Here is a 13,331-nt window from a genome sequence, read left to right as displayed (position 1 = left end):
TTCCAGCTTGTTGCCCTGGCATGATCACTGACTTGGGGTAATACTTCATTCACCATGTGTTTGGGGGTGAGAGAAAAAAAAAAAAGCAAAAACTCCAACAAGTTGATTCCAATTTGCTACGCCGGGGCTGAAAGCTGCTGTCACTGTGACCTCAAGGGGCCCGAAGGTTGAATTACTGATTATTTTTTCATTGCTGTACACCTGAGGATATAAAGAACAAACAAGGGCAGATGAAAACATCACATGACAAAGCCCCTGCAATGTCACGACAAAAGGCAAATAAGGTGGATGAGAAGTCCAAACATCTGCAGTATAGAGCTTAAGTTAATCAAATAAATTAATATTATTTTAGGAAAACAAGTTCTTCTCTTTCACCTGCTTGCATGTGGATAGTTTCTGGTCTCTTTGCTTCAGTAAATGTCTGTAATTCTTCAGGTTTTTTTTTTTTTTTTTAATCGATTAAGCAAGAAATGAATTAGCATTATTTCCAACAGATTACTTCAGGAAAATTGATATGTTGCTGATTGTAATTATGATACACAATGCACAATTTGAGTGAAATGCTGAGCTATTTTGATGGAAACATCCACTACCAATGTACTATGTGTGTGTGTGTGTGTGTGTTCCACTGCATGGCTGAGGAATGTTGGCATCAAGTATGCAGTCCTGACAGACAGCTGCACTGCAGTGGCGTTTTTAACATGCCACACCAGGAACCCAAGTGTGCTGGAGGCTCAAAGAAAATCACAAACTGTGTCTGAAGATGATACGATGGAAAAATTGCACAAGCTTGATTCCATGTACAGTGACAGGTGAGACAAAGAGCGGAGGAACATATCAGTTTCAATTTGGCTGAAGAAGTTAGGGGTGGAGAAAATATCTAAAAGTTAATATATCATTTTTTTTCCTCCCTGTCAATTTGAAAATGTGTTTTCTCCCCCAGAATTAGAATTAGACTTAGTTTTGATGAGCAAAATCAGCTAAAAAATAGCAGTCGCTAATTTACCCCACACAGTAAATGTTTTCATCTGTGTATTTCCTCTTTCATTTGAGGCTTGTTAAGTGTCTGTTGTGAGAGGCTAAGTTCATTTGATTAAATTGTATTTTCTTACAGCACAAGTTCAGTCAACACAAGATATAGGCAGAGGCAAATAACACTTTATTTTCTACTTGGCCTGGTAATTGTGTTTGTTATATTATTTGCAAATCAGATGACTGACATGTGTGATGTGCACTGATTTTGGAAATATGAGTCATGGGATATTGTCTCAAGAAATGTAACATTCAATTATGGTTTAAGGAGTAAAAGACAATCACATTTATACTGTCTCTCTATATGCTTTCTCCCCTCTTTTTGTGGAGTTTTTTCCTCTAAGGATACAGAGGGTGTCACTTGCTATACAGATTGTAAAGCCCTTCCAGGAAATATAATATTATATATATAGAATTGACTTGGTTTGACTCTGGAATCGCAATACATCCGAATTGCAGTATGAATCAAATTGGCATCCAAGTATCTTGTTACATTCAAACTGTAAGAAAAAACATTTCTCGCTCAAGTAGAAGTTCAATCTGTCTGAGAACTGAAGAATAGATCTTTTAAAGGAATAAACTGAGGAAATTTATATTTTATGAGTTATTTTTGTCCCTCACATAACTAAAGCTACCCCACAAGTCTGAGGAATCCTGCCCGAATTAAACCAATGACTCCCATTCATTCAATGTGAACCGGCTCTTCATTGAAACCTGTGACAGGTTCACTTCCCCGCAATCTGCCTCTTTGTTTACCCGCACATGTTCAGTAACCTATCGTTTCTGTTCCGCATAACCTCCATCCCATAACCACAGTATTCATTACGCATAGGTGTATCCCGATCGCCTAGTTAGTGCTGTTTATTTTGTTCATGTTCATTCAGCCCCGCCCTGCAGACGCGCTGGTACCACGCAGTTGCGTAATTTGACAAGCCAGCGCAAAACAGGGAGAATGGAGATTTGACAGCCGCCGCCGCCGCCGCGTCGCTTTTCCCGTGCAGATTGTTTTGTTTCGAAACAAAAAAAACAACAACAAAAACATAAAAGAAGAAAACATATGCTTAATTTATGCCTTAAAGATCTCGGATAGTTAGACAGTACATCTGCCTCTATATGGCCGCTGCTGTGAGGAATAATGTCTGGGTTGCTCCGGGGCAGCAGGACGCGCAGTTTCTCCACAAAACCACCGCGCCACTGACAGCGGACGGTCTGAGAGGTGGAGATCATGGACAAGTGCTGTGTAACACGAGGGATGCCATCCCGGGAACTTCATGCTTTCATGATTACAATGTGGTAGGGAGGAGTGCATTTTTTATACCTCTTTTTACATCGGCATCACAGTGTTTACGGACGCGCGGTGCGTTTTCATTCATGGCAGCAAAACAGGCAGTTTTCATTCATGGAGGTGTATCGCAAGATTGAGATAGAGGCCCGTTTACTTGTGGTTATAACATGTACGGGAAAAAAAACCGTGCGCTTTGGATGAGTGTGTTGATGCTGACAGTCAGTGAACAGGCAGCAGGGGCAGGGCTGGGATGTGAAACGTTGCACCCGCTCCTGAAACTTGTGAGGAGGAGATGCACATAGCGCAGCAGAGCAACTGGATATTCTAATTTCAGCCATGGATTTCATAAACAGCTCAGGCTGGTGCGTCTTTGCTGAGCAGCGGTGTGTGTGTGTGTGTGTGTGTGTGTGATTTTTTTTGGAGGGGGGAGGGGGGGCGTATTTGATGTGGCCTTGTGTACACACACACACACACACACACACAGGCCCCAAATGTGTCCACGTTCACACTCGCACATGTTGTCATTTTGCGCGTTTATGATTCTTGAACAGGACACGACTCCACACAATCTATAACCACACAATCTGTTTTATTTTTGCAAAAACAAAAGTAAAATAAATAAAGAGTGAAGAACAGATCCAGTGAGGTGTTCACATGTTCCTGAGAAACCTGCTGCCAAATCCTACAAAAGGTCGAGTGTTGAAAGCAAAATGTACTGTTTTTCAGAAAGAGGCTCTTTCAAGAATCAATGTGAGCCTTTACATGCTATATTACAGAGTTTCTTTCTACATTACACCCAGTGCTCTGAACCAAAAACTCCATAGAATGTTATTGTATAATCTGATTATGTGACTGCAATCAGAATACTCCACATGTCTTAATCTGATTGTTGCTTATTCTGAATATGGCCTTAGATAATTCTGTTCTGTTCACATGACTGTGTGTTATAGTACTAGTGCTTGAACAGTCCATGTAAACATATCCAGTTATAGTGAACTGTTTTTTTTAATCCACAAACACATCATTTCATTTACTTCTGTTTTTCAGGGTAAGTCAGAGATGGACACCTACCTGTCTCCACAGCCACAGGAAGTTGTAAATTCCAAAATGTCGTGCAGGGATGGCGCTCTGATGCCAGAACCACCTTTCCCCGAGGACTTTGCCTCACCCTACAGTGTCAACATGAGCCTGCTCCTTCCTGACATTACATACCTGCACCCTGGTCTCTGCAGGACTATGAGACAGATCAAATCAGAGCCGTCGCACTCCCTGATGCACCCCACCTGTCAGAGCAACGGGGCGCCACCGACACTCCCAGGTGTTCTGAGCACAGTCGACGCGGCGAGCAGTCATTTTTTCATCAAACAGGAAGTGCCTGACTTCCAGGATGTTCCCCTGTTTCAGCTGCTGAACTCTGATTTGGAGCAGCTCGTTCATGGATCGCAGCGGAACTCCCTCAACATGGCACCGCCAAGTCTTCCAAATGGGAACATCCATGTAAACCCAGTGCAGAATCCTACCAAGCCTACAAGCAGTCGTCAGAGTCAATGTTTTCAATTCAATCAACACTTAGGCCATCAGCAGAGACCGACCTATCTGCCACCTTCTCCTCCAAACTCTGAGCCCTCGAGTCCAGACAGGAGGAAGGGGCTCCTTCACAATCTGTCCCCACCTCCCTCCTATGAAGCCAGTATTGCCTCTAAATTAACTTTCCACACCCATAATCCCATTGATCCAGGGCAGACTTCCAGTGCCGCTCCAATCCAAGGTGCAGACCAAAGTTCCTGTGCCAGAGTTATCCAAAGTCCACGTGTTGGACCGGTCCAGCGTTCAAGTCTGTCCTCAGTTCAGACGACAACAGATGTTGGCCCACTGTCCCCAGTGTTGGCCCAGTCGGCTCCAGCTAAGTACAACAGAAGGAATAATCCTGATCTGGAGAGACGGCGGATTCACCACTGTGATGTTGCAGGTGAGACTCATGATCATTTGCAGCTCTTAAAGATCTAGAGTGTAAGAATTAGTGACATCTAATGGTGAGGTTGCAGATTGCAAACATTTCCCAAGAGCTTTAGGGAACTACATTGACCTTTGCACACTTGAGGGGATGTTGTTTTTGACTTGCATAATTCGCCTCCACCTCCAAAAACAAAACAGACGATAATAAAGCATGGCTCTTGCATAGAATAATATGAAAAAGGCTTATTCTGAAGCTACAGAAAACCAAATGCTTTTTATTTTAAAGCGATTAAATACTTGTACAAATATGCCCATGATTATTATATTCAAGTTCTGCTAGTTAAACCACCTAAATGATTACACACTTGACCTTTAAACTTTCACAACATACAGTACTCTGTGTATACAGTAGATATTTCAAATATAAAAGGACTAAACAAGCTCTTTTTCTTGTAGGATGCAAGAAAGTTTACACCAAGTCTTCTCATTTGAAAGCCCACCTACGGACCCATACAGGTAAAAATATTTTTGAGTTGCATTCTTATTTTGGGGTGAAAGTGATGAGTGTTGCCGGGCAGAAAAATGCACTTGGCATGCAGCTGCATTCTGTCTAGTGACAGACCTGGCCCACATCTCACTGCTGTCAAATCACATAAACCCTGCAGCTCTCATAAAGGGGGACAGGGAGAACGACGGGACACGCTGTGATTAATGGCCCCCAGCTGAGGCCTCGTATCAGTTTTTTCATCAACAAAACTCTTTTGATGAGTCGTTTGAGACATGAAGAAAATGCTTTAAATGGTGTTATTTATTAAGGAATATGTGTGAAGCTATTTGCTGACTGATTTCTTTTTGTCTCTCTGTGCTGAAGGAGAGAAGCCGTACCAGTGCTCCTGGGAGGGATGTGAGTGGCGCTTTGCTCGCTCTGATGAGCTGACTCGCCATATGAGGAAACACACAGGGGCAAAGCCTTTCCAGTGCGGAGTGTGTAGCCGCTGTTTCTCCCGCTCTGACCACCTGGCCCTGCACATGAAAAGACACCAGCGCTAGAGAAATCCTCAAAGAACTCTCATTTCCATACCAGCAAAAAGCTGATAAATCGAAAAAAACCTGTGGATGATTCCACTTCTAAGCAGTGCTGGCCCACAACTAATTGTTTATTTTATTGTAAAAAGACTCAATATTACTGTTGCCTTATTTTATTTCCATGTGTGTATCCCAGTACTTGGGGATATTTAATAAGTTAGTCAAAAACGGATAATAATAATAATAATAATAATAACAATAATATATAATCTGTTACTCTCATAAGACTTTGTTTTACTGCCAACACTTTTTCAGGAAATATGAAATCATGATTTTCAAGCGTTTCAGTGTACAGATTATATTCACAACATGTTATATGGGCATTTAATGAATGAATAGCAAACTGCCATATCATTTAAGTGCTAAGAGAGACCAAGTAATGAAGTGGGAGGTCAAAGGATGTGTTGTTTAGTCCAGAGGGAGTAACATGATTGACAGAGGCTTTTCCTGTCATTGGGAAACAGAATTCAACAAGCAGTGGCTTATTCGGCCACTAATAAACGCGAGTTTGTCGTTTATTTGTTCATCTTGAGACAGGTTAGTTTTCCCTCACGGATGCTGTGCTGTTGCACTAGTAATCATGTTAATATATCAGTTGGACGTGGATCTCATAAATGCCATCGTAATATTGGGATGTTTACTGGTGAGTGCAGTCCTTCCAGCATAAGCACTGCCGTAATATAGTTGTTCACCCAAACAAAACTAGGTCAAGATAAAAGTTGATTTATTATCTGAAATGAAAGAGGTTTTCACATGTTAATTCTGTGCTTACAACACAACACACATGAGGAGATGAATGTGTTTTCACGACCAGAAAAATAGTTAGCGATGTATCATTTTACATTCAACTGTATGTGACAAATTGCTCAACAGATTTGAGTACGTGACATTTAAGCAGTGAGTCGGAGTTATTTATTTCTCAGCCTGGAAGTTGCCATGATAGACAAGTTGACATTCAGATGCTTTGTTCTGGTCGTAACAGGATAACTACGTCGAATCACTGACGGTTTGTCGTCCTTGAAGTGGTTTCAAACTGGTTTCTTTGAGTGGTAAGACCTTGACTGAGCACCTGCCAGTCTGAACATATGTGAAAGCTTTTGGTTTCTTTGACTATGATCAGTGAATTCAAACACCTTTGAAAGTGCCTTTAACTGATTTTCTTTTTCTCCTATTTTTGGAAGAATGAAAAACAAATGATGCTCTATGTTGGCTTTCCCTTTTTATTTCCACGACACGTCAATTTCTATTTATGACCAAATTAATGTATAATTAACCAAATTGATTTTGGAAGTTTCTATCATTTGTTAAGATGTATATTTCGTGTCTGATCATCGAGGATACAATCCATTGGTTGTTGTATAGCTGTTTTTTATTATTATTATTTTTTAGCGAAGCCTAAGAAGGATCGATTTATAAAATATTCTCACAGTCTATGCTGTCAAAACTCTCTCCAGCCAAGGTATAGCAGCTCAGAGGAGTATGAGCCAGTGAAATATTGCAATACTTCTTCAATATATATATATATATACACACACATATTTTGACACATGTAAAGTTTTACAATACTTTGTGTCAAAGCTTCACAACATGCTTAAAAAAAAGCTGTAACCTAAATTGGTACACTGCTATGAAGCCATGTGACTCTCATGATGCAAATAAAGGTTTTGCGTTGAAAATTAAATGTGTGAAACATTTTTAATGTCTGACATTTCATATGTTTTAGGAAGTTCTTTTTTTTCTCCATCATTCTTGTGTGAATCTAGTCAAAACAGACAAAAGAAAAACAAGGAGCATCAAGCCTTTTTTTTTTTACCACAAATGAACAGTATTTTATGATGTTTATCTTTATACAGGTGGTGAGGTTTTGTAATGTATGCTCTTAAAAAGAATGGATAAAAGAACACGTAATAATTACAGTCTTTGATTTTGAATCCAGCTTAGTTTCGTTTTGGTCATTATTTTTTTTGATTCTATTGTCAAAGATAATACAATTTATAATAATTATTAATTTGAGCAGTATACAGAGAGACCTGTTCATTCAATATAAATATAATAATATACAAATATATAAAAAGAATGATGTTTTCTTCTCAATATGAGAGAAAGAGGAAGAGGACAGACAGGTTTTTTTTTAGGAAAAAAATTAATTTATTTATGTTTTATTGACGTGAATTATTAGCACAGTTTGAATAAGTCAGCGGTTGTTTTTGTCGTTGTTTCTGGAACAGCCACACATGATTTTTGTTTTGCTTCTGCAGGAATGCAGTTGTACTCACAACAGTGCAAACAATTGAATGCGATCAAAACAGGATCACCTCTTTGTGTATTTGTTTTTTTTTATTACTTTTAAGTGTCTTGGAGATGAGTCACGGCAGAGGTGCTGACAAAAGCCACAGAAAATGTCTGAGCTTGTCCTGAGTGCTGAGCGAGTTCCCCGTGTGGATAGTTACTCCATCACCCTCATTTGCTTGACTGTACTTTACTTGTACAGTGTAGCTTACACAACAGCGTGAGTAATAAATCACCCATGTGATATACTGCACACCAAAATGCTTAGCCGAGTGGGAATTGAAGCCTTGTTATTGTAATCATTGGAATCCGTTTACTGGCAGACAGAACCCATTCATCCAGATCCATTCCATAATAGAGCACCGTGCAGGATGTACTGGGCGTTTTCTTTTAAGTGCAACCTGTTCATGGGAACACTTTTTCACTACATGCTATAAAATAACCACAGACGTGACAGAGTGGTTGCACATGTATGTTTTTTAAATAGACTGTTTTTAAATATCGAGCTATCGTTCAAAATGGCTTCCCTAATACCAAGATTAGGTTTGTGAATGCCAGTGAACATGACTACACGACTCAGATGTCCAAGTGACATCAAAACCACATACCAACACCCCACTCAGTCATAGATAGCAACTTTTTCCACACCAGCGTACATACAAAATGCAACTTTATTAACCTTCATGCCTCCATTCATATTAATATACATGTATATGTTTGAACTTATTTTTAATTTCACAGCTCCATCCATATGAAAAATACAGAGAAAAAGGCAAAAACACTGACTGGATACTTAAACAACTCTTACAGAAAAGAAAAGCATAACCGAAAAAAAAGAAAAAAAAAAGAGGACAACCTGTTCTTGAAGTTTTGAAAAATATCAGGAGTAAAAATTTCTTTTACAGTTGTGGAATTCCATGAGCAAGATCTCCCTTTTGAAGCGATGCTGAGCAATATCACAATTCTTTTAAACAGTAAGAATGAAAAAAAAGATCTGAATATATATACACTACACTCACTTTACATAAATACAGGAACAACGATTACTGTACGTAATATCCGCAAACTTGAAACATAGGCATTGGCTTCACTACTTAGAAATTTTAAAACCAGGAAATCAAAAGCAGATGTTACACAGAAAGTAAAAATAGATATTGAACTGATAGAAAGTGTAAGATCATTATTCATAAACAAAGGCATCACTCTACAGCTGGAATCGCAGCCACAGGATTTTGTCCTGCGAGTACGATCCCTCATTATCTTTTAATGGAATCGCTCTGTTGCATGAATGTGCTGAAGCTGAAACATCAAGAGGCCTTTGTCACTCAGTTTTGTTCCCGTAGAGGAAAGGACTTATTGCAAGCAAAGTGATAATGCGAGCTATAAACAGCCTGTGAATGTGTTATGGGAGGATGCTGCATTTGACACAACGGTGTAAGGCTCAGTGCGAAAACAAAGTTAAACGTTAGAGGTCCGACTTGCATAACGTTGTCTGTGCTTTTTTTTCCCCCGCCACCTCTCTCCAAGAATTCGGGATTTCTCCCTTGAAATGTATTAATTTGAGCACACATAATGGAAATCGAAACCCTGCACAGAGCAGTCGATATTACACGTTTGTGATATGAGGCACTATTCTTTATTATTGCATAACTTTGACCCTGGTTACCGTTACAAAATTATGCTTTAAAATGAGGAAAGAGAGGCTGAAGGGAAATACAATTCACCCTGTCCTGTGGAGACACTGACTTCAAGTCTAATTGAATTTGTTTAAAAACGGGTGTATTAAGGCATGCAACGTCATATACTGTTTAGTAGAGTACATGTGTTGTTGATATGTGCTTGATCAATAAAGATTTTTTTTGTCAAAGGTATGGCAAAATAAGAACACAGGGAATCGAGTACCTTAATACGGTCATTGTATATAAATAATTTGTTGATTATAGCAAACACTGATTCAGCCTTGGGAATAAAATTATTTGATCATGAACTTTTTAACCGCAAAACAAGACAAAAAAAAAGTTATATAACACCACATATGATCATTTACATGATGAATTCCATTAGCCCCATTTCACTGTATACCAAATTAGATAAATTACAGTCTCTGGAAAAAGACTTTACATGTATAAATGTATTTCCTGCATCTACTAATCAAAAGCCCTATTTTTCCAATGTATATACAGGATGTAGAACTTTGTAATCAATAATTTTCCGTCTTCACTATCACATATATTACAACATTTCAAAAGATCCTTTTTACAGAAGAAAAAGAGTTATATGCAATGATGAAGTGCCCCTCAGTCATCAACAGATCTCATACATTATATGGATGATATATATATATAATATGAAGATGATTACTTTGTTTATAAATCGACATCTGAAATAAAATCATTTGAAAATCATACGAAACAAACAAGGTGCTGATATGCTTTTTTTTTTTTTTTTTGCCAAAATGTTAATACAACTGGGCATAATGACGCTGTGCACAAACAATATGCATAAATAATGACAAGATACACTTTCATTCTCCATTACATCACGGGGGAGTCACATACATTGGGTGAATGTGTGGAAATGACCTCCTGGATTTGGCTACTTTACTGAAGTTCAGGACGTCCAATGCATGTGTGTATTTGTGTGTAATGTGTGTATACTTGTATGTGTTACCTGTTTAGGACCTTCCCTGGCATAAACGCTGACCTTGTCAGGACCAGTCGTCGCCATGGTGACCAAAAACTGGTCCTAACGAAGCAGAGCCTCGCAAGTTTAGGGCTAAGATATTAATTGTAGTTAAGTTAAGGTTAGGGATGGGCATTAACTGGTTGTGGTTAAGGTTAGGGACAACATTTTGTTTAGGCTGTCCAAAGGAATGGAAGTCAATGCAGTGTCCTAAGAAGAATTGCTGTGCAAACCTGTGTGTGTGTGTGTGAGACGTGTTATGTAAGTGCACGGTTTTCAAGGTGCAATATCAGAAAAGTTACCACTTCCTTTTACTGGCTTCGGTCCAATAAATACATTTAGCAGCACTATGAAATAATATGAGCTGGCTTGATATCTCAAGTTTATGTCTGCGGCTCTTCCTCAGCGTAACAACATTGGAAACACCTGCACAAATGTCTCCTATTATGAGCATTAAAACAATAAAAATTAGGCTACCTGATAAAGGTTAAGTGATGTTCTCCGTGGATATATTTGCCAGTAACTGCATTAAAAGTGAAGCCCTACTGCACATGCATCATATGGTACATGTATGTGTAATATTTCTGTGTGTGTGTGTGTAGGTGAATGCATGTGTGATTCTTACTTCTTTTTTCCTTTTTCTTTCAGCATTTTACAACAACCACAGCCAAATCGCAGGCAAATAAGATAATAACATATGAGGTGATAACTCTTCAAGTTTGTTTGAGACAAACAAAATATAATAAGAGGAAATAAAGGAACTCATTAACTAAGACACGTAAGATTAGAGTCTTGTGCTGGAGCTACAAACCAATCGGTAACACGGGGGTGTCATGATACAGAACGAGGGGCTGACCCATCTAGAAACTTCTCCTTGGATACTGACATTAGCAAACAGATCGAATAGGAGGTTGACACTCCGTCCTATCGCTTTGTTCAGAATGTATTGCTCTTCTGTATTGTACATCAGGTACCACGCGATCTGTGTAACACTGTAGCTGGTGTCAATGTCAGCTTATGGTCAAGTGCTGCTGTGCAAAAACCACCAACACAAATTCCTTTCACTGTGGAGCCCAGTCGAGAAAACCAGAGCTAAATATTAAAAACAGAAGGAAAGCGTGAGACTGTAAGGTGCCTCTATTATGTGTCTCTTCACATACTGGAAAATCTCCTCTGATTGTTTCAAAGTGAACTGTACATGAGGGGTTGTATTTTTCAGACATAAGCAGTCATCAGCAAGATTTAATCAAAAAACAACAATGTTGTGATACTGAAATCCTTCAAGATTGCACTTTTACTGATTGCTAATCACAGCACAAAATCAACCAAAAGACTTTAAGAGGCTCAATGTAAAGAATAGCACTGGTGTTATCTGGGTAATCTGACCCTGTAAATCAGAAATGATGTGGGGGTTTTTTTTTGCTGGTGGGATGAAATGCAATGTCATTTTTCCACTGACTGGAATAAAGCAATGAGTTTCAGAAACAGTGGAGGTGCTGATGAGGTTGATCCGGAGAGGTGGTGTTTTTTTTATGGTTTGCTGGCAATGGGAACACTGAAAGTCCAGAGTTTGTAGCTTTTTCTGTGGGACGCCTCTGACAGAGCAGCAGACTCCAGCTGGCAAATCATCCGTGATTAAATGGCGCCCTCTGCTGGTCATAAATTAGACTTGGAGGGAGGCTTGACAAAATACTGCCTGTAACTCCAAATGAAGCCCACATCCTTTGCTGTAATCCAGTCCAGGCCTAACAGTTCTGCTCACACAGTAAATCCATTCCATTCAATAGGGGTCTTTCACATTATGAATGCTGAGAAAAGCAGCAATATGGATAATATTGAAAAGAAAAAATGGCAAAAATAAAAAAAAAGAGGAAACAGTTGCGATTGCATTTTTATACCTTTTTTTTGTCCAAATGAAGAGTGCGAGTTCATTTCAAAAATCAAAATGAAACATTTGTGAACAGTACTGTAAAAGACAGTTCCCTATTATATTCCAATGACAATAAAAGATCCTGCCGTCTATTCCTTCCAACCCAGAGAGGATCCAGAAGTGACCCTGTTTTGCGCTCCACAAGCTCTGTGCTCCTCCATGTCTCCTCTCCTTCAGACTGATAAGAGTATGTTTGTGTGTGTGTGTGTGTCTGTGTGTGCGTGTGTGTGTGCGTTTGAGTGTGAGTGTGTGCATCCAGGCCAGCTGAAAAACATTCACAGGGAGATCCCGCTCCCCTGGCTGCTATTGTGGTATATGTGCGTGCATGTATGCATGTGTGTGCCCCCCATTGATCTCTCATCTCTGCCTCCTGCTCCTTCTCTTTATCGCTCTCCGTCCGTTTCACACCAGCATATGTCTCCGCCGGTGCAGAGCCAAGTGGTCAGATCTGGAGAAGCTGCGGTCACAGTCTGCGCACTTGAAAGGCTTGACCCCCGTGTGTTTTCTGTAATGCCTCGTCAGCTCGTCAGAGCGGGCAAACTTCCACGTGCAGCCGTCCCAAGTGCATTTGTATGGCTTTTCCCCTGAAGTGGCAGAGAGAGGAGGGAAAAGAGAACGTGCATTCAATAGCTTGCAGATCACATCAACTCTAAGTGCTATAAAATGAGCGTCATTTATCTCTTTAACTCTCTAAAATGCATGTGCAGTATGAATAGCACTTAAGCACCAGTCACTTTACATTTTGCTCCCTTACTCACCTTGAAACTTATGGTCCCTACTTTCTGCTTTAACTTGCTACATCACATATTTTAGATTGTTAGTAGTCTGTCTTCATTAACTGGAACACAGCCTCAAATGCATGATTAAAGCATCATGCATTAAAATGCATTATGTATGTTATATATATATATATATATATATATATATACATATATAAGGGCACAACACAAGAGCCTTTCTGCATGCAGTTTGCATGTTCTCCCCATGTGGAGGATAAGATGGATGGATGGAAGTAAAACCAACAAATCATCAATAACAGCAACATTATAAACACAATTGATTCCAATAGTG

At 39.5% G+C, this 13,331-nt stretch overlaps 2 protein-coding genes across 5 annotated transcripts in view; one reads left to right on the top strand and one right to left on the bottom strand.

The window, feature by feature from the left end:
* The first annotated feature begins 1,919 nt into the window (after positions 1–1,919).
* klf5b (Kruppel like factor 5b) lies at positions 1,920–7,040 on the top strand. Its single transcript, XM_058651958.1, has 4 exons — positions 1,920–2,325; positions 3,365–4,286; positions 4,730–4,789; positions 5,145–7,040. Exons 1-4 carry the CDS (start codon positions 2,146–2,148, stop codon positions 5,321–5,323), a joined length of 1,341 nt encoding a protein of 446 aa, XP_058507941.1. The 5' UTR covers positions 1,920–2,145; the 3' UTR covers positions 5,324–7,040.
* Positions 7,041–8,301: 1,261 nt separating this feature from the next.
* klf12b (Kruppel like factor 12b) overlaps positions 8,302–13,331 on the bottom strand; it is a 43,946-nt gene continuing 38,916 nt past the window's right edge. For all 4 annotated transcript variants that reach the window (XM_058619856.1, XM_058619846.1, XM_058619865.1 and 1 more), the window contains exon 6: positions 8,302–12,844. In XM_058619856.1, the coding sequence (XP_058475839.1) occupies positions 12,663–12,844 (182 nt within the window). In that variant the 3' untranslated portion in view covers positions 8,302–12,662. The remainder of the gene's footprint in view (positions 12,845–13,331) is intronic.

The sequence above is a fragment of the Solea solea genome, chromosome 2, assembly GCF_958295425.1.
Source record: "Solea solea chromosome 2, fSolSol10.1, whole genome shotgun sequence".
NCBI lineage: Eukaryota > Metazoa > Chordata > Actinopteri > Pleuronectiformes > Soleidae > Solea > Solea solea.
This window is presented reverse-complemented; position numbering and strand designations above follow the sequence as displayed.

Excerpts from the sequence above, each read along its gene's own strand:
- klf5b (XM_058651958.1), top strand. The coding sequence starts at position 2,146 with ATGGCCGCTGCTGTGAGGAATAATGTCTGGGTTGCTCCGGGGCAGCAG. Across the intron at positions 4,287-4,729 it reads TCACCACTGTGATGTTGCAG|GATGCAAGAAAGTTTACACC; the intron begins GTGAGACTCATG and ends TTTTTCTTGTAG. Across the intron at positions 4,790-5,144 it reads CCACCTACGGACCCATACAG|GAGAGAAGCCGTACCAGTGC; the intron begins GTAAAAATATTT and ends TCTGTGCTGAAG.